The sequence below is a fragment of the Elephas maximus genome, chromosome 26 (assembly GCF_024166365.1).
Source record: "Elephas maximus indicus isolate mEleMax1 chromosome 26, mEleMax1 primary haplotype, whole genome shotgun sequence".
Taxonomy (NCBI): domain Eukaryota; kingdom Metazoa; phylum Chordata; class Mammalia; order Proboscidea; family Elephantidae; genus Elephas; species Elephas maximus.
The window spans coordinates 38,630,430-38,652,377 of record NC_064844.1 but is presented as its reverse complement, the minus strand read 5'-3'; the positions used below and the strand labels follow the sequence as shown (position 1 = coordinate 38,652,377).

The following is a 21,948-nucleotide window of genomic DNA, read 5'->3' as shown; positions in this document are numbered from 1 at the left end:
TTATTCATACGAATTTTCTCCCTACTCCCAGCTATGATTAAGTTTGATGTTCTAAAAGAGAAAATGGCTCAAGTAGGATTCATCTCAAATTTTTTTAGCACTGCTCATCTTCTGTAAAGTTCATAAATCCAGCACATAAACTGCTCCTCTACTCTTAATTTTTATATTGAAAGAATAGGTCACTTACAAATAACTGCAAAAATATTTTAAATAAATGCTTACCACCTAACTTTAAACAAACAAGCAAATATATGAAACACATGGTATATGAAGTGAGTGGTGGTGGAAAACTTAAGGAAAGACAAAGAAATTATTCTGAGAATCACTAAAGACTCTGCTTGAGTTTCACTAGAGATTATGCTGTATGTAATGGCACCACTAAGGACTCTGGGAGATGTCAGGGAGCAGCTTACCTGGCCAGTTTTCTTGACCATGATGTTGTCACTATGTCTGTCACCAATCCCAAGGACATAAGAAGCTACACAGTAGCCAGCACAGGACAGGGTAAACTCCTCAATAGCTCGGTCCAGATCATCCCTAAACAAGAGAAAAAGTAGAAGCAACAAATATTTTCAGCCTCCAAATGTGGGGGATGAGACTCAATCCACATCTCTTTTTGAATTGTGAGGAGAACTGTTTCCTTCTGAATTGTGAGGAGAACTGTAGCACAGAGCTGCCAAAATCATATGAGCAGAACATGCTGGATCGGCCAAGGGAGTGAGCATGATCACCTCAGGGGCAGGACTTAAGAGGCAGCAGGCTGGCATCAAAGACATTAGGTAACTCTGCCTCAGCCATTCAAACTCCTATGTCCTGGGAGCTGCATGTCAGTGGCAGGGGCGGGGGCTCACGCCTACAGTAATGAGAGAAGACCATGGGCTTCGCTGGATGATGCTGAGGCTTGGGAACATTTTTGTAAGGTTTGACCTCAGACCAGAACTCCATGTTTAAGAGTTACGTAAGTTAAGCTGTAATCATTTAAACCACTGACTTCAACTAGAAATGAGTAAAACAGACCCTTTAGAGATAAGACTTATCAAAATATGGAAACTGATTCCCACACATACAAGTCCCTGGATCTTCCCAATGATAAAATCTGAGTCTTACTTAGAAGACTTTGGCCAAAAGTTCTTGTAGGGCTTTTTCACTCCCACTGTGAATTTCTTAAATTTCTGCATATTAGTGCTTTTCTAACGCTATAACCATAAATAACACAATTCCAAGCACTGTCTTTTTTAAAGATTACAGTCTACAAACTCATTTACTTCTATCAGACAAAATTAATCTATTCAAAACTTGCTGAAGTTCATACATTCACATAATTATAGAAGCTAATGTACTTAAAAACTTCAATATGTTATTTTAAAAATAAATTCTTAGATAGTAATTTTATACTGCAGGGCTCTAAAATTTGATGTAGATAAAGTTGAATTCAATACTAACCATCTGTAAGTCTTTAGTAAGGTATGTGTGTCATTTTGATCTGGCCTAAAATGAAGCAATAAATAAACAACACTAATATTTCCTTTAAGACACTGCTGATTCTTATTGGAAGAATAGTTATTTCTTTAGCTGTTTGTAAAGAACAATGATAATCAAACAGAATAAACTAACCCTGAATTGTATTCTTTAAGCCAGTTCAGAAGGGCATCTTTGTTGAAGGCTGCAGCAGCTGCCACATTGCTACTGTTCAGCTGAATGTCGGCAATTGTTTCAGAGGTGCTCACAACTTCAATCAGGCCAGAGCGATCTCCTGTTGCTAAACAGCCATAAGGCAGCATCCTGAATGGAAAAAAAAAAATTAGCATAAAGAGTAATCTGTGTAATCTCAGGGGATATCTAGCTCAATTGGCAAAACAGTTTATAAACAAAATGTTCTACATTCTACTTTGGTGAGTAGCATCTGGGTCTTAAAAGGCTTTTGAGTGGCCATCTAAGATATGTCTAATGGTCCCACTCTGTCTGGAGCAAGGGAGAACGAAGAAAACCAAAGACACGAGGAAAGATTAGTCCAAAGGACTAATGGACCACAAGTACCACAGCCTCCACCAGACTGGGTCCAGCACAACTAGATGGTGCCCAGCTACCACCACTGACTTCTTTGACAGGGATCACAATAAAGGGCGCACACACACACACACGACCAGGCTTACTGGTCTGACTGAGACTGGAGAAACCCTCAGAGAATGGCTCCTGGATGCCCTTTTATCTTAGTACTGAAGTCACTCCTAAGGTTCACCTGTCAGGCAAAGATTAGACAGGCCTATAAAACAAACAAACAATAACACACGTAGTTCAACCATTTTTATACAAGACTAAATGGGCACATCAGCCCAGAGGCAAGTGATTTACTAGAATTCCACTGTGCCAGTTAAATGTATAATTTATTAGCTAGTTATTTTGGTGAAACATTCTATTTGCTGGTCTGGGTGCACAGAAAGAAGCACAACAGATAAAGGGAAGGGTCTTTGTTTTTACTCTAAATTGTGAGGAAGGAAACCACCCTTGGTTTAGCTTCTGGAAACATTTTGAAAAAAAAAATTAAATGTTGAACATGAGACAAAGAGAGGAGTCAAGGATGACCTTAAGGACGTGGGCTTGAACAACTAGAAGGATGGAGTTGCCATTAACCAATATTATATTATTATATAATATATATAAATTGGTTAATTTATAATATTATATTGGTTATATTATTAAATATAACATAATAAATATATTTATATTGGTTAATTCATAATTGGCTAATTTATAATATTATATTGGTTAATGGCAACTCCATCCTTCTAGTTGTTCAAGCCCACATCCTTAAGGTCATCCTTGACTCCTCTCTTTGTCTCATGTTCAACATTTAATTTTTTCTTTCAAAATGTTTCCAGAAGCTCAGTATTTCTCTACCTCCACCCTTCTTTCTATTACCACCAAGTAACCATCAATTCTTACCTCACTGATTCAAGTTTCCTGACAGATCTCCCTGCTGCTTCTGCATCAGTCTATTCTAAATGCAGCAGCTAACATGATCCATTTAAAATGTACTCATATCGTATCACTTGCCTGATCGATGGTTCTGCAATAGCTTCCCACCTTGGAGAGAAAGTCAGCATCTTTGCCATGGCTTACAAGACCTAATCCAATCTGGTCCCCTTCACCTCTCCTACTACTCTTCCCTTGCTCACTTTGTTCCCAGCTACACCGGCCTCTTTGCTGTTCCTCAAACATGAGACACAACACTCCCTCACTTTTTTATACATGTTGTTTTCTCCGCCTGGAACATTCTTCCCCAAGATATCTACATGGCTTACTCCTACCTCTTTCAAATCTTTGCTGAAGTGTCAAAGTAGATGTTCAATAAATATTTCTGAATAAATAGACAAATTTAGTAACAAAATCCCTGTAAGGTAAATTCCCAATTCTACAAAAGAGTAATGCAAGTAACTTGTGAAAAGTCACAGATTTAACTAAGTTGCATGTCTAAGACTTAAAACTAGGTCTGTATGACTCAAAAATCATCCCTTCAACCCAATAAAGTCTCTGGAATCACTAAGTAACCGGTCTTCCAGGCAGCAGCTTCCTGTGTAAATGAACATGGACATGAAGCTTGATTTGGATGAAGAACGGCTGCATGTTTTACAGCTCACGGTAACTGAGTAAAGGGTTAAAATAGAGCACTAATGTGACATCAGTGGGTCTGCATGCCGACCTCTTTTTCCTGATTTGAAGTCTTGCCTCCCCTCAGGTGAATCATAAACTCTTTGGAGATAACAACTCTGAGGAGAGGTGACTGAAAATATAAAAAGGGCAGCAGTCTGTCAGATGAGAATTGATATTCTCACTAGCGACATATAAGAATGCCTATCAAAACACAGTCTGTAAAAGAGATTATCGAATAAAATAATCTTTGTTAAACTGATAGGTATTTTACTTTGAATTGCACTTATCTGATCTCTAATGAAGATAAACATATTCTCACATCTCTTAGCCATTTTAAGGATTTCTTTTGTAAAATAGCTATTTGCATTCTTTGTCAATTTATTAGGGTTTTATAAACATTTTTCCTACTGATTTCTTATGAGCTCTTTATATACTAACATTATCCTTTTGTCATTTTGGTTGCAAATATTATTAATTGATTTTGCCTTTAAAATTTTTACCTCTCAATAAGAAAGGTAGCTAGCTATGAAGCATGGAAGTTTTTTATCAACACTCCTTATCCTTATCGTGACACAACACATGTGAAGCAAACACTGCCAGGTTAAAACACTCTGGCTGACTTGCAGTCAAACTGGGCACAAGTCCAACAACTTCCTCTTCAAAAGCAAGCAAGGATGAAAGCACTCAATGTCTTGAGGATGAAATGCTCACAATGGGAAGGAAAAAACATCCTTGTCAGAGAGACAGTTTGACAGAAGTCAAGCTGGGGACAAACTCTTGGGGGCCTGACCATCTTATCTGGGTCCCCTTTGCACTCAACTTCTATATTTCTTATAAAGGCCAGTAGTATTTACCTTCCTTTCTCATACTCTCTGACCCAAGGAACAACTTTTATCTTTCACACTAAAGCAAGAATTCAACAGTGAAATTCTACAGCAGTGGGATGGAAGCCTCATATCCTCACCCTGCACAGTTATGCAGCAGGCTTTCTCTAGTCTCGACTCAATGCGTCCACTCAATTCTAAGTGGTGCCTTTGCCACTGCCTTCACAGAAGGAAAATCTAAGTGCTTTACCTAATGCTTGCTTTACTTCCACCTTCTTCCTTCAACCCTCTGAGGCTACTGACACAACTGTCATTAAAGAGCTTTTGTGTAGGTCTCTTAAAAGGAAGTATATTCCACTAGTGCAAATCAGATGTAAAGTCCCAGTGGAGAAGAACAAAAAAATTGATGCCACGTGTGTTTGTGTGTATTCAGGGGTAGGACTGTCAAACCTACCAAAGGTCAGGCAGATTTACATATAGACAACCAATCGGATTTGACAGAAAATGGTGATTGCTTATTTATTGACCAAAGGAGGTCAGAATGTCCTAACATATTGATGACTTACAAATGTTCTAATTTGAAATGAAAGATACCATAAGAGTATTACAAGACACCAGTGAATAATGAAAATGAGCAATATGCATTTTTATTCATGTCAATATGGCACTACTAGAGGGACTAAAATATTCTGATCATATTCGTAATGTGTGTAAGATACCAAAGGTTTGGAATTGAACTTAAAAGAGTGTGTGCTACGTGACCCAGTTTAACCCGAACAGCTGGCCAAAGGAAAAACTAACACAATAGGAACACTGGAGCACGTATATTTATAGAAACAATAAAAAAAGATTTGGTGAGAAAAAGTTATTAGTTTAAAAATGAACTCAAAAGAATTAAAGCCCTGCATATTTTTTTAAGCATGGGGTCAGAGTACAAAAAGTCAAAAAGTCAGCAAAGATTCCACTGGATAGACAAGTTCCTTTTTCTTGTTAGACACACAATGCCTCCCATCAGACAGATACAGGTTTTTTCTAGTGCTCCCATATGCGCCTGCCTCCCTTTGCCTGAGGTCACAACAAGCTTCATTTGATGCTGAATGTGCTTTATATTTGGATAAAATGAAAAGAAAAGAACTTGTTTCAGATTTTCAGTTAGGCTGATGAAAAAGTCTTTAGCTTAGCCTTTTATAACTAAAGAAGACTCATCATGTGGCCTGAAATCTGCTCTCAGCAGAAGGACCCACTGTGTACTTTATGTGGTACCTCGGAAAGAACCAATGAGTTACTAGCCTAGCCTTCAAGTTTCCTGCCCCTCCCCTCTTCTGTGGATCAATCACGTAAAAATGTTTTCTTGGAGGTTTACTTAATAGGAGGGGTCAGCAAATTTTTGCTGGAAAGGGGCAGGCAGTAAATATTTTAGGTACTGCAGACTATTAGGTCACCATTCAACTCTGCAGTTATAGCACAAAACCAGTCATAAATAATAAACAAATGGATATGACTGTGTGACCAAAAAACTCTATTTACAAAAACAGGCAGCCTTGACCCCAATGAGTTTATGGTTCCCTGACAGGTGTTTCTCACAATGACCCATTTCTCTTATCTATACAGAATTTCTTATGAGTGGTGAACCAAAATACTTGCTACCTTATTCAAAGTTACTACTTCAATTTTTACACAGTTTTATTGGAAGTACGGGAGTCCTTGGGTGGTACAAATGGGTAAGCACTCAACTACTTGCCAAAAGGTTGTCGATTTGAAGCCATCCAGAGGTGTCTAGGAAGACAGGCAATCCGTTTCTGAAAGGTCACAGCATTGAAAACCCTATGGAGCAGTTCTAGTCTGCACACATGGGGTTGCCATATGAGTTGGAATCGACTCACTGCCAACTAACACCAATAATTAGAAGCACCTCCTAATTTAGAGGGAAAAATCTGTAACCAATAGTGTTCATAGGGTCCTTATTAAACGAAATATAATCTACCTATTTCCAATCATATCTACAAGTTCCATGAAAGGAATCATAGCCACAGCAAAACATTTTTCTACCTAAACTGCACTAGAAAAGTTTATCCTGTAAGGATCTAAGACTGGAAAATTCTCCACCGCCCCCCCCCCCAAAAAGAGAAAGAGAATCAATAGAAAATTAGGCATGCTGGGTATCAGGATATTTTAATAAACACAGAGTTATCAGGTATGTCTAACCATAACTGTTTCCTCACTTACACAGGCTGATAAAATAATAGAAATAACATTAACTTTAAAGACTAACAGATCTGGATGTAACTCTGGCCCCACTATTTAATGTTTTTGTAATCTTTCACAAATTGCTTATAATTTTGAGTCTCAATTTTCTCATCTGATAAGAAGGAATAACACAACTGTACAGAGCTGTTGTAAGGATTATACAACATTATGTATTTCAGAACCTAATACAATGCCTGATTCAGTCAATAAGTAGCAGCTGTTTCAAGCAAATTTTTAAATAATTAAATAAGTCAGAAAAGTTTTTATAAATAGTTATCATTTTAAAACCTAAAAAGGGAGACCTCTGGGCCCCAGAAATATAGAGATTCCTCATAGCAGTGGCTCAGGAAGTCACTAGACTTGGCTGATGTTTTAATATCCACCAGAAAAGAGACATGATCTTGGGCCCATGAAAGGCAGGATCTGAACCTGACAGCCTACACAAAGCTGGGTCTCCAAAAGGGCTGTGAAGCATATAAAAAGGGAACAATAAAATTTCTGCTCCTTGACCAGATGTGACATGAAAATTTGCCACCTATCTTGGGCATTGAGTAGGCAAGGAAAAAACGTTTAATGAAATTGCAAAAACTCAATCCTTGCCACATTTTCTTATGAGATCTAAATAGAAACTCCCCATGAGGTGTGTGAGAGCCTGGAGGCAAAGTGTTAATATAAAAACTGGCTGAATGTGTGTACAGACACTGGACAGCAGCACAAACAAGATGCATTCATTTTTTAAGGGACCTTCCATATCCCAGGGAGCATAATATTCTCATAGAAAACACAATCTCCATCAATAATGAATTCAAAACCAAATACTAACTACACAGGGAAGTGAATAATTAAGCAGATAAATGGGGGTAAAAAGTTACCTCGAGAATGAAAGTAGAGCAATATGAGAGACTTTCTTAGGTAATGAAAGAGACAAAATGTAATAGAAACCATGGGAAAGAAAAGTACAATATTAAAAAAGAAAAAGCCTATCAAAACAAAGTAAAACACTCAGGTAAAAATAGTCACTGCAGCAAAAAAAGAAAACACAATACATTTTATACACAGAAGACTAGACACCACTGAAGAGACAATTAGTGAATAAAGACAGAACAAAAGAAACTACCCAGAATAATGCACAAACATAAAAAGGTAGGAAATATGGAAGACAGGTTAAGAGACAAAGAGGACAGAACAAGAAGGCCCGACATGTATCTACTGGAGTTGCAGAAGAAGAGTATACGAGTGAGAAAATTGCAATATTGAAGAAATGGACAAATTTTGTAGAACTAAAAAATGTGACTTTTTTGATTGAAAAGGAACAATGAAAATGGAGAAAAAAAGCATAAATTAAAAAATCCATACAATGTCAAACTGTAGCAAAACTGCAGAATAGCAAAGGCAATATTTTTTTTTCTGCAATCAGGAGAAAAAAGACAGATTACCTATACTTTTAAAGTACAATAATTAGACTGACAGTAGTCTTCTTAAAAATAACAAGAGAGGCTGGAAGACAATGAAACAATGTCTTCAAGGTTTGCAGGGAAAGCAACTGTGAATTTAGATCTTAAAACTCTATACCCATGACCTCTGAAAATCCATTCCTCCATGAAAGCAGCAAGAATACTGGCAAAAACTGGCAGAATCAATATTTCAGAATCTGGGAAATAAAACAAATGCTAAAGCAATCTGAGGAACGTTTATCAAAGAAACATGGCTGAATCTTGGAAAGGACAGTGAGTTCTGTAGCATTTTATCATGACTTAGTCTTATCCTCCTATTTCCAGCTCTGTGATAGCAGTGAAAAGCAACAGAGCATAATCAGAGTGAACACAAGTAGCCTGGCAGCCAATGGAGGCCAGAAGCTAGTAGGATGAAATATCCAAAGTGCTGAAAAGAAAAAAAACTGTCAAAAAATAATTCATTATCCAGCAAAACAATCCTTTAAAAGTGAAGGAGAAATTAAAACATTCCCAAATAAGCAAAAACTGTAAGAATTCGTTGCTAGCACAACTGCTCTACAACAAATACTAGAGAAAGTCCTTCAGGCTAAAATGAAAGAACATTAAACAGTAACTTAAATCCACATGAAGTAATAAAGAGCACCAGTAAAGGTAATTACATAAGTAAATATTAAGAGATAATATGAATGTATTTTTTGTTTATAACTTTTTTTCTCCTATCTAATTTAAAAGATACCCACATGAAGTAGTAATTATATATCTTTGCTTACAGGCATACAATGTAAAAAATTAATTTGCATGATAATAACAAAAAGGGGAAAAATTAAGTATTATTAATCTGAACTAGATGCTGTATTTCAGTAGATGCTATAATTTAAGATGTTAATTTTAATTCCCAGGGTAACAAATAAGGAAAAGATACAATAATGAAGAACAGAGAAACAAAAAAAGGAAAAAAAAAAAAAAAAGATACAGGGTACATAGAAATCAAATAGCAAAATGGCAGATGTAAATCCTGTATTACCAGTAATTATATTAAATGTAAAAGGATTAAACTTTCTAACTGAAAGGCAGAAATGTACTAAAAACATGATCCAACTATATGCTGGCTGTAAGATACATGCCTTAGGTTCAAAGACACAATTAGGTTGAAATAAAAAGAATGGAAAAAGATATACCAAGCAAACAGTTACCAAAGAGAAATGGAGTGGCTATATTAATATTAGAAAAAACAGACTTTAAGAAAAAATTGGTACTTAGAGACAGAGGACATTTTTATAAGAATAAAAGATTTAACCAATCAAGAAGACATAATAATTGTAAATATATATACACATACACACACACCAAATAACAGAGCATAAAATACATAAAACAAGAACTGACAGAAATGAAGGGAGAAATAGATAATTTAACAATAACAGCTGAAGACTTCAATACCCATTGTTCAGTGTAAGGCAGAACAAATAGTTGACCAACAAGGGAAAAGAAGACTTTAACAACACTAAAAACCAACTATACCCAACAGAAATCTATAGAACACCCCACCGAACAATAGTAGAACACACATCCTTCTCAAGCGCACAAGGAGCTCTCTAGGATAGTCTGTATCTTAGACCATAAAACAAGACTCAATAAATATGAGAAAACAGAAATGAGATAAAGTGTGTTCTTTGACCACAATGGAATGGTATTAGAAATGGGGAACAGAAAAAAACTTTGAGAAACTCAAAAATATGTGGAAGTGAAACAACACACTCTGAAATAACCAGTAAGTCAAAGAAAACAAATCACGAGAGAAATTAGAAAATACTTTGAGAAGAATGAAAATGAAAACAAAACACACAAAAGTTATGGGATGTAGTAATACAGATGCTTTATAGCTAAGCATCTATATTAAAGAAGATTTCAAATCAGTAACTTAAACTTTCACCTTAAGAAATTAGAAAAAGACTAAACTAAATGAAAAGCAAGCAAGGAAGAACAAATATTAGAGTGGAAACAGAGAGTAGAAAAAACAATAGAGAGAATTAATCCAAAAGATTGCTCTTAGAAGTTGACAAAATTTAGAAATAAAAGGGCTATAAGGGAATACTATGAACAACTGTATGCATGAAAAATTATATAACCTAAGCTAAGTGAGAAGAGGCACAGGCCCTTCTCTGGCCTTGTTACTGCCATGACAACCAATGTACCCTCCCCCAAGAGCATCTTCAAAACTATAGATTGGAATGTGACTCTTACTGTCTGTCCAGGCCTTACTGTAAATTCAGACCTACTGCTGCTTTCTGGAATCTGAGTCACATGTACAGCTTTAAACCTGTTGTTGTTGTTAGGTGTCATTGAATTGGTTCCAACTCATAGCTACTGTACGTACAACAGCATGAAACACTGCCTGGTCCTGCACCATCCTCATAGTCACTGTTATGGTTGAGCCCTTTGTTGCAGCAACTGTGTCAATCCATCTCATTGAGGGTCTTCCTCTTTTTTGATGACCCTCTATTTTGCCAAACATGATGTCCTTCTCCAGGGACTGGTCCCTCCTGATAATACGTCCAAAGTATGTGAGATGTAGTCTCTCAATCCTTGCTTCTAAGGAGCATTCTGGCTGTACTTCTTCCAAGACAGGTCTGTTTGTTCTTCTGGCAATATTCAATATTCTTTGCCAATACCATAATTCAAAGGCATCGATTCTTCTTTGGTTTTCCTTATTCATTGTCCAGCTTTTGCATGCCATGGCTTGGGTTAGGTGCACCTTAGTCCTTAAAGTGACATCTTTGCTTTTTAACACTTTAAAGAGATCTTTAGACCTGATGAGATTTAAGTAAGATAATGTACTTGAAAGTACACTGTACACTGTAAAGAACTATATAAATATTACTGTGAACAACAATTAATAATAACAGCAGGAGGAATGGAATCAGCATAATGTTTTAGAAATTTTGCTATGGGAGGAATACATTAGAATTAAAAATAAATTCACTAGAAATCTCACCGAAGATCTAGACCAGCTTCTTTCCAGAGTAGATCCATCAGGCGCAGCATTTGAAGTGTCAACATATCCTGTCGTAAATCTAAAAGAAAAAAATTGGTTCAATATAAGTGTTTTCCATTTTATGCCTAATAACTCATTAACTCAAGTTTTGCTTGATTCAGTCAGAATTAACTAAAACCACTGACAAACACTTTTTAAATTTTTTTCAATATTTTAATATTTACTATAATCATCATATCAAATATTAGGCTGGCTGGTTAGCATGTCCCTATAACAGTATTTCTGAAATTAAGTAGAAAAAAAAAAATTCTTACCATGTATAAACTACTGTAAACCAAAAAAACCCACTGCCTTGGAACTGATTCTGACTCATTGCAACCCTCTAGCTACTACAGTAGATGCTAGTATCATTTCTATTACAGCTTCCATACAATTCATATCACTAATTATTTCTTCCCTGTTTGCTTCTAAGGATACACAAGAAGTTCTTAAAAACTGCATGAAGTCACTGCCTCACAGCTCCACAAAATATATGTAATAGTTGATTTTATTTATCATCAAATCCAAGGGTAATTTCCAGGTAACAGAGGTGTGAAAGCAGTGGTACCCACATAATGGCATTTGTATGGTCAAGTGATTAAATGGCTAGCAAAACAGTATAAATTTTTTTTAAAGAAGTTGTAAGTACACATTATTTAAGCACATTTACTGCTGATACCTCACTTAATTCCTTTTAATAACTACACTAGGGAATTTGGCTCTGTAAAAGCCTTAGTACTTACCATCACCATTTTTAAAAATCACTCCGACTGAATCCTCACCAAACACTTTGTTGTTGTACACCAGCCACAAAGGCTTCATCTTGGAATCCATGTATTTGCACTTTTCAACACTGAAATCAAACAAGGTGAAATTTAGCTGATTTCAGTTTAAATATATGGCAAAACCGTTAACTTTGCCCTGAGATACTAGGCTTGGGAAAAGCCCCTACCTGTTCTTTTACGGTCTGCAAGCAGCCAAAGCTAGAGCATTTGGTCCTGGTAGCCTTGGCTGGCAAGCACTGAGGCCAGAGCGGCTGGACTAAAAACCCCAGGTCTGTCCTCACTATCTTCACTAAAAATCCCTCCTCTCCTAGGCTTTATAAACTCTGTATTATTACATTTGGTGAATAAAAAAAATCTGAACGTATGTTTGGATTAATATTATGAGATCATTCTTGATTTCTTAAAGAGGAAGGGATCAATTTTAAATATTGATATAATACAGAATACACATTACTTTTCCATTATTACTTCTGTAGGGAATGAGAAAGTAAGAAATAAGTTCATTCCAGATCTTATTTTAAAAAAGAAAAGTCAACTACTAAATCATTTAATATGGTTTCCAACATTTTGCTTGTATCTGATTCTCAACTATTAGAAACCAATAATATAGAAAATTCTAAATATACATATTTACATATACTTGCAATAATTTCCATTAACTCCAGAGGTAAATTTAGCTGGTCGGGATACATTCTACTGAACACAAGCATAGCCTTTGAGGACTTTCAGATTTTCCTTCATTAATTATATTCTACTTAATGGGGTCAACAGCTGGGCCTACTGCTCCCAGAGGCAGTGACTTGAAAGTCCTTTCTGCTTTGCTATTTTCATGGGAGATTCACTGAGCAGAGCACAGACACTTACTAGAGTTCTGAGAGGATGACACATGGGTTCAGAGGCGACTGTAGGTCAGAGAGGGCTTCCCGGTAAGCATTCTGTTTTAAACAGGTGTGCATGGCCTCCTTCCCTTTGGCTCTGTTTAGCTTCACTGCATTCAGTTTGATTAAACTATTTAAAGTTTTTAACTTATTTAGTGCTTCAACCTGAAAAACACATTTCCCCCACCCCAACATTCATTTGTGGTTAAAAATAATGTAATGTAGTATCATGTGATTGTATTAATCAATAACCACCCTCCCCCAATACACACACACACACAACACCCAGCTAAAGTAAAACAGTTCTTTGACAGATGGCAACAATTTTACATATAGAATAAAATAACTTATTTTTATCACTTGTTGCTTAAAGTACCATTTTCAAACTTTCTTTAAGCCTTTTCTTGAATGAAATCTTATATATTACAGAAAAGGAAAGGGACATAGATTGTGGATATTTAAGAAGTATGAAGCAAACTCCTCAGAACTCTGCAGCTCACTGAATAACAATTTGAAAACTCAGTAATCTGAACCATTCCATAGGAAACCTATGTAGAAGTAAGCCTCGGGATTCTGACATTCAACCTCAACAGCTACTTCTTGTCATCATACTTGTGTGCCATCTCCTTCCAATAATAGCAGTTATAATGGATTACTGTATAATAAAATAAACACGAATAGAGATATGGCATGTGTTGTCCAAGTCTAAATTACTACTTGTTGACTCCTGAAGTACTTACTTTTATAAAGAGTTAACTGTGGTTATCAACACTTATGGGAGGAAAAAAACTTATGTAAAAGGTAAAAGGGGATCAACAATGGCCAACTGAATCAAAGCCATTATGTTTTATTATTTGATAACTTTCATGTCATATTGTGTAAAATTCCATGAGAAACAGCATCGGCCAACCATAAATCTGTAGGAGCAGGGGTACATTTTACCATTATTTTATTAAAACTAGAACAAACACATGATAAAAACAGAACTAAACAGAGGAGCCCTATTGGCGCAGTGGTTAAGCACTCAGCTACTAACTGACAGGTCAGCAGCTTGAGCCCACTAGCTGCTCCGCGGGAGAAAGATGTGTTAGTCTGCTTTCATAAAGATTACAGCCTTGGGAGCCCTATGGGCAGTTCTACTCTGTCCTATAGGGTTGCTATGAATTGGAATTGACTTGACCGCAATGGATTTTTTTTTTATATTATATTATATAACAAACATAATGAAACCACACACCATGACTTGAATCTCCATAAGCAGGAGATGGATTTTACACCATGTTTTCATTTTAGAACTCTGGTTCTTTGCAAGGGAACCACTAAGACTCTGTAGGGAGGTAAATTCAAGCATGCAGGTTCTACAGATAGGCTGAGGCCTCACTCAACCGGAAACTGGGAAGGTTCTAAGCAGCTTGATGATAAAATTGAGGTGGCTGAGGCTTGCCAAGTTAGCCATCTGTAAAAACCACAGACACTCCGCTTCTCAACAATTTCAGGAACTGTACAAACACTGGTGACAAGGGAACAAAAAGAAAACTGGGCTAGGCAAACAGGAACATTTTGAAGTATTTCAAATTTGAATTTCTTCCATGTTTGTACACTTGGGAATTTTCATGCCCCATCTCTAATTTTGTTGCTATCCATTTCCTGGACAGTGTCCTGAACACCCCCATAGCCATAAGTCAAATACTTTGTTTCAACACTTTGCCTTTTTATAGGTTTACAGTGCTAACAAAAACTGCCATGTAAAGATACAGTCGTCGTCTTCTATGCATCAGTCAAAAAAAAAAGAGTAAGGACATTTTGCTTATACATACATTACCCCTTTATTGTAATAAAAGTCAAGATGAGGCTCCCAGAGAACCAAAAAAATATCCAGTGTAACTGGATCACGTGAGTGCAGCAGAAAATGGTCACATGATGAAGTTGGACAAGTAGGGACTTGATCAAGCGGGTGTTATAGGCCTTGGTACAGAGTTTGGGTTTTATTCTCAACGCAATAAAAATTATTAGAGAGATTTAAAGAGGGAAATGGTATAATACAACATACATCTTTAAAAGATTAAAATCACATCAATTAAAGGTAAGGTTGCACAGCTGATTATTGTAATTGCTGTCAGTTAAGTTGTACACCTGTAAAAAGCTGAACTGGCAAAAGTTGTGGGACAGATGTATGTACAACACACACACACAGAGTAGCTGCTGAGGCTGCTTATGTACAGCCAAACACCTCATGGGATTTGATTCCTTGGTTTGGAGGTTAAGGGTCATGTTTCATGGGACATCCCAGTTAATTGGCCAAATGAAGTGTTTAGTGCTTCTGTTCTAAACCCTCCTAGTTTGTTGCATAGTGCCTGGGGTCCTAAAAGCTTGCAAGCGGCCATCCAAGGCACAACAATTGGTCTGTATCCACCTGGAGCAACAGAAGAAGGAGAGTTAGGGATAGGAGGAAGAAATGGATGTGTGGCTAATTGCCTCCATGAAAAGCTGCCTCCTCTGCCATGAAACCAGAAGAAATGGATGGTGCCCAGCTACCATCACTGAACATTTTGATCAAAGATTCTATAGTAGAATCCTGACCAAACAGGGGGAAATGCTGAACACAATTTCAAATCCTCATGGAATCCAGACTTTCTGGAGCCATGAAGGCTGGATGAACCCCTGAAACTACTGCCCTGAGATAATCTTTAAATCTTAAACCAAAAATATCCTCTGAATTCTTCTTAAAACCAAACAATAGTTTAGCTTAACTAGTAATGAATGCCTTGATCATTGTGCTTTTTAGAGATCTATCTATATGGCATCAAACTGACAAAAGCAACTTGAAAGATTAGATAGGAAACTTAGGGGCAGTGAGTTTATGTTAATGGGGAGGAACAACTCTCTGTGAAAGGAGGGTGTGAATGGTTGCACAACTTGAAGAATGTAATCAATGTCATGAATTGTGTATATGTAGAAAATGTTAAATCAGTCTATGTTTTGTTATGTATATTTTCAATGACAACAAAAATAAAATTATTTAAAAAAAAAAATTACCTGCTGTGTACAGAATGTGGAGGGAGGAGCAACAATGGTAATAAGGAGCATAATCAGGAGGTTAATGAGGAAGTCCAGGTGAGGGAGGATAATGTTTGGACTAGTATGGTGGCCATAAACACCAAGACATGGACAGATGTGAGATATATTTTGTTGTTGTTGCTAGGTGCTGTTGTCGGTTTCCTTTCATTTTTGACGATTTTCAATTTTCCTAGACTCATACTTTGTACATTCCACATTCTGATTATTAATGGGTGTTTACAGCCGTTTTCTTCTTGTTTAGAATTGTGCCACATCAGCAAATGAAGGTCCCAAAAGCTTGACTCTATCCATGTCATTAAGGTTGACTCTACTTTGAGGAGGCAGGTCTTCCCCAGTCATCTTTTGAGTGCCTTCCAACCTGAGGGGCTCATCTTTGGGCACGATATCAGACAATGTTCTACTGTTATTTATAAGGTTTCCACTGGCTAATTCTTTTCAGAATTTTCCTAGTCTGTCTTAGTCTGAAGCTCAGCTGAAACCTGTCTGCCATGGGTGACCCTGCTCGTATTTGAATACCAGTGGCATAGCTTCCAGCATCACAACAACATGCAAGCCCCCATAGAACAACAAACCGACAGGCTCATGGGGGAGATATATTTTAGTGTCTATAAAATTAAGGGGAATAACAGTATTTATCTTATTATATTGTTGTGATGAATAAATGACTCATTATTAAGTACTGAATATATGTAGCTCTTATTACCATCATTACTGGGCTTTCCACAGTAGGATCAGAGTGAATTGTTTTAACATCAATGAAAAATCCCAAGTATTAAAAAGATCTTATGGAAGCCTATGGGGTTCTTCTGATAATGGAAATGAGTTGGAAAAGTGTAGTAGAACTGAGAACTATTATAGGAATCTGATATAAAAACTGGATGGAATACCAGAGAGGTACAGGAGTGAATGGAAGTTAGGGGTGGGAAAACAAAAGGCCTTCAAATGATATGGACAAGTTAGAAGAGCTTGCAAGATAGGGGAGCCTTTGCCACAAGGCAAAAATAACGCACCAAAAAGCAAAGCCTAGGAGAGACCTTTTAATACTATGGAAAATTTGAGTCTAAGTAGATTGAACATACTGGTTTACGTTATATCAGCTAGATGAAACTAACCTGTTAATACCTACCAGTCACATACACTTGTGCTCTGATGTTTACCCCATCACAGTAAACTAGCCAATAAACCTGTGGGCTCATTTCTTCAAGAGTCACCCATAGGCCTAGACTCAAAGAAGTTGATAATTTCCCCCAATACTTTCATCAGTGCTGAACAACACCTGTGATTTCTTCTCTATTAGAAATGCAGTCTCCCTCCATCTAGCTAATACCAACTGAACCTTTTAAAAAAAAAAACCACCACAAGTGTCACTTCCTTAATGAGAAGTCTTAATACCCAGGGCTAGACTAGGTGCCTCTCCTTTGCGCTTCCATAATGATACTTCTATCATAATACTTTATCATTGATTTGTACACCTGCTCTGTGAATTATAAACTCCTTGATTGCAGAGACAATAGCTAATTTGACTTCACATCACCAATGCCTAACACAAACCCTGGCATATATGTATTAAACCACGAAGAAAACCAACTGGTGTTAGGTTAGGTAATACTTGATCAGGAAAAATTTTTGCTAAAGAACAAGAGCAGGTTGTTGGCATATGCAAGAGAAGAACTCAAACACAGAGAAGTTGGAATGCTGGGTTGACTTCTTTTGGTGGCAAAAATATTCTCATCCCACCCTTCAAGGTGACCAAGGACCCACCAGCAAACCAAGCCTGGGCCATGGCTATGCTTTACACTTGCAAGTAAGCTATTAAAAAAAAAAAAAAATTACTGTTTACAGAAACCTGTCTAAACGAGGATTTTCTCAACATTATGAAACCAAAACAAAATACAGAAATAAACTGGACACTGAGACTGCAATTGTCAGCAAAACTCCAAATTCTAAAATGCTATGTTCAGTAAATGAGCCCCAGGAGCCCTCTTATTTGGCTTATGTTTTATTTTACCTTTAAAAATATATTTATAGTGTTAAAATGACACTGTTGCCTATTTTATATATTGGAGTTATGCATAACTTTCGATTAAAAAAGAGAGTTATGCTGTTAAAACGGTTTGAAAATTCCTAGTATAATAAAAACAGCTTTAGCTACAGAGTTAGACAGACACAGGCTTGAAATTAAATGCTATCACTTATTAGTTGTGGGTCTTTAGGCAAGTTACTTAACCTCTCTGAGCCTCAGTTTCTCCCTCTGTCAAATGTAGATAATACTGATTACTTTGGCACATTACAGAAAGGTAAAACAAGATAACGTACTTAAGATGCTTAGTATGATCCCTGGCACATGGTGAGCATCTAATAACTTACCTATTTATCATCAGTAACGTCTCATAATTTGCGATGATTAGTACACGGGGACTATATAGGAAATGATGAGGAACTGGGGGATTGTATCACAATTTCAGGCATGTACATATAGTTTGAAAAAGCAGCTTCAGTATTCTCAATTCTAGGAACTATAACACCTATGAACTTAGTTCTCAAAATCTTAGTCTAAAGAAGTGGCAAAACATGAATCATATATATTTATATATTAACTGGAAATGAGGAAACAGAATCTAAAGATTTTGTGGCCATCGTTCCATCACCACCAAACCCATCAATTAAACATGTCTAAGCAGGTATATATAAGGAGGCCTGGTTCTGCAGTGGTTAGAGTGCTCAGCTGCTAACCAAAAGGTCGGCGGTTCGAATCTATCAGCTGTTCCGTGTGAGGAAGATGTGGCAGTCTGCTACTGTAAAGGTTACAGCCTTGGAAACCCTACGGGGCAGTTCTACTCTGTCCTATAGGGTTGGTATGAATCGGAATCGACTCAACAGCAACAGGTTTGGTTCTGGAAACAGGTATATTCTATTAAAATTTTATTGTATTAATGTATAAAATAGAAGGAATCTTGACTATTATTTTTCAGGTAGCATCCAGTTAATGTTCTTCTGCTAATTTGTTGAAGCTTTATTTCTTCACTTATATTCTAATAAAAGCATGTGTTGATCAGGTTCAGTTACTGAAACCATTAAATAATGTGATGAAGTAGAAACTGTTGAATCTTACCTGTTCTGCTGTGTGTATTCTCAACAACAAAAATAAATTTAAAGAAATAACGTGATGGGAGAAATAGCATTTGGTACAATTTACTGAACACCATGTGCCAAATTGAACATTATATTAAAACAAGCTGATACCTGCTTGGAAAGCACTTTCATGTGGCCTACGCTTCCCCGACAGTATGCTTCAAGGATGACACCAAATTGTACTGAGACAGCAGGGATGTGTACTTCTGACCTGTAGTAAGTTAATAATATTAAAATTGTTTGTTTATCAAACACTTCAGATCACCACATAAGAAAACTGACTTTATTCTACTATGAAAGAAATATATGGTGCCATATGTTTGTCATATATATGCTGTGCATAATTATTAACAAGATGGTCAATCTTTTAATTCTTTAAATCTAAAAATACTTAAGGGTTTGAAAAATTATCAAAGATTTTATAATTAGTTGTCTTTATTTCAAGAAGTCCGAAATTTTCTCTTCTCGCTTGATTTGCCTTTTGGAGAGCAAAGGTAATTCTACCAACTTAAAGACAAAGCTGAAATACAGAGGTCTATGAATATCACTGAAATCACACAATTGACTAATGACTCAATTTGTCACTTTTTTTCTCACTTAAAGAATGGTATACACATTTGAAAAAAGAAAATACAATCTTATTTGTTACTCCCTGAGGGGTTTACAAGTAAGGAGACTAAACTTGATGGGAAAAGAACACAAGTTAAAAATAAGAAAAACTCTACGAATAATAAGGGAACCAATATTCAGAAACAGAACTCCTAAAATTAGCAACAGATATTTTAGATCTTATTTTTGTTAAGCTTAGCAAAAAGAAGAATTTTTTTTCCTGACCAGTATTAGTTTCAATACTCGAAGGACAGTTGAGAAACAAAAATGTCCGAGTACACACTCAGAAATGGGTAGGGTATGATTTTCCTCGGAAACATAAGAACAGCTTAAATTTTTTTTCCTGGCTTTATACCTATGCAAATTTGGTGAAATAAGGTATATGCACATCTGAAAATGGTCTCTTAATTAAGAAGCTGAAAATAAAATTGCTGTCTTTACCCATTACTGCTGTCTTTACCCACCAGTAGCAATGATGATGATACTACCTATAACCTTTTGGAAGAAACAACTATATCTACATAGAGTCCAAATATATTAAAGCAACATGCACACCTTACTGGAAAACAGCAATATATCCATTATTATTTTCAGTTAAAAGTCAAGCAGGCATGGAGGGACATTTACCTGAACTACTTTGCCAAATCATGAAAATCAAGAGTTGGGTATCAAGAAATAGAAGACACTAAAACAATTTAAATGTTAAAGAAGGTTCAAAATCAACAAAAACAGCTGACTATTGTATTAAATGTCCTGTGTTATCCTAATTCATATTTACTAAAGTACACAGTAGGCTCAAATTGAAAAATAAATTACTTACCTCAGATGCCAAAATAGAAACTGCCCTATCCTCCGATTAGCAAGTGCTCTTTCTAATAGGAATCGAGAGAGGGCACAATCAAGAAAAGGCTCATATTTTAACACTTGCACCAGTTGTAAAAGATATTGAGAGAGTTCTTCATCGCTGAAAGAAATGAAAACAGAGTAAGTCACTCACCGACTTGTGGCAGAAAAAGGTCCTTTCCTAGTAAACTATCAAATACTAACTTAGTGAAACACAACGGCTCTTTTGGGCTACGCTGTTACATGTTTACATTCACTGTACCAATGTTACCGTACTACCACAACAAAAAGTTGAAGACTTCAAATGGGGATGGGCACCAAGAGTAGATATGTGGTATATTTTATTAAATTAATTAGGTTGATAGAATTATTGTACATATTTATAATTAGGTTCTCTAATACCAATTTCTCATCATGCTGAAAAAGTTATGAAAGTTATGCAATCACTTTTTCAAAATAAAAATTCCACCAGTATTTTAGAGATTGATTTTCTTGTCTTACCACTAGGGTTAATAATTCTAAGATATTCTGTAAAAAAAAAAAAAAACTAAAATCTTAACTTGAAATAGTTTAAGAGTTCATTTGTGAGGGCCAAGTCATGCATTACTGTAACAAACAATATTGTACAGGCAGTCCCTGGGTTATGAACGAGATCCATTCCTAACTGTGCCTTTAGGTCGAATTCGTAGATAAATCAGAACAGGTGCATATGATTCTTATTTAGTCTTACTTTAATTGGTTTTTTTTTAGTGCAAGAGGAGTCCTGGTGGTACAGTGCTTAAGAGTTTGGCTTCTAACCAAAATGTTGGCAGTGTGACTCCACCAGCTGCTCCTCAGAAACCCTATGGGGCAGTTCTACTCTGTCCTACAGGGCTGTTATGAGTTCGAATGGACTCAACAGCAATGGGTGTTTTGTTTTAGTGCAAGAAAAGGTTCAAAGCCTTTTCAACGATTTAAAAGCTGCAAGTGCAGCAAGAGAAGGTGACTGTGATGAACAATTTGTTGCCACTAGGGGTTGGTTCAGTCATTTCAAAGTTAGGGCACATTTACGTAATATTTAAGGACAAAAGGTGTTCTCTATTAAGGCCGATGTTTGTAATGCAGGGACTGCATGTAATTACTTGGACTGAATTATTAAGGTTAGTGGTTCTCTATTTTGTGTCCATCTCCAAACCACCCACTTGTAAACACACTTCCATCAGAGGTAATGATAGTCAAGTGGTGAAAAGTAAGGGGTTTGGTATTAGCAGACCTGTGTATGAATCCCAAATCCACCACTTCCTGGCTAGTCTTGGGCAACAAATGGTTAAGAAAGTAGTCTCCAGCAGACTAGAAACCCAGGGCACTAGATATTACAAAGTAAAAACTCATAATCAGAAAATTTAACATAGGGAAAAAAATCAGAATTAGTTA

The 21,948-nt window shown here is 36.4% G+C and overlaps 2 protein-coding genes across 6 annotated transcripts in view; one reads left to right on the top strand and one right to left on the bottom strand.

Moving 5' to 3' along the window:
* The window catches only part of PIK3CB (phosphatidylinositol-4,5-bisphosphate 3-kinase catalytic subunit beta), a 209,748-nt gene that overhangs the window by 10,453 nt on the left and 177,347 nt on the right, over positions 1-21,948 (bottom strand). For all 5 annotated transcript variants that reach the window (XM_049870195.1, XM_049870194.1, XM_049870196.1 and 2 more), the window contains 7 exons: positions 20,513-20,656; positions 19,195-19,294; positions 12,860-13,038; positions 11,954-12,063; positions 11,172-11,250; positions 1,615-1,782; positions 414-537 (listed from right to left, as the gene is read on the bottom strand). In XM_049870195.1, the coding sequence (XP_049726152.1) occupies positions 414-537; positions 1,615-1,782; positions 11,172-11,250; positions 11,954-12,063; positions 12,860-13,038; positions 19,195-19,294; positions 20,513-20,656 (904 nt within the window). The remainder of the gene's footprint in view (positions 1-413; positions 538-1,614; positions 1,783-11,171; positions 11,251-11,953; positions 12,064-12,859; positions 13,039-19,194; positions 19,295-20,512; positions 20,657-21,948) is intronic.
* Positions 1-21,948, top strand: part of FAIM (Fas apoptotic inhibitory molecule) — a 134,106-nt gene that overhangs the window by 88,025 nt on the left and 24,133 nt on the right. The window lies entirely within an intron of this gene.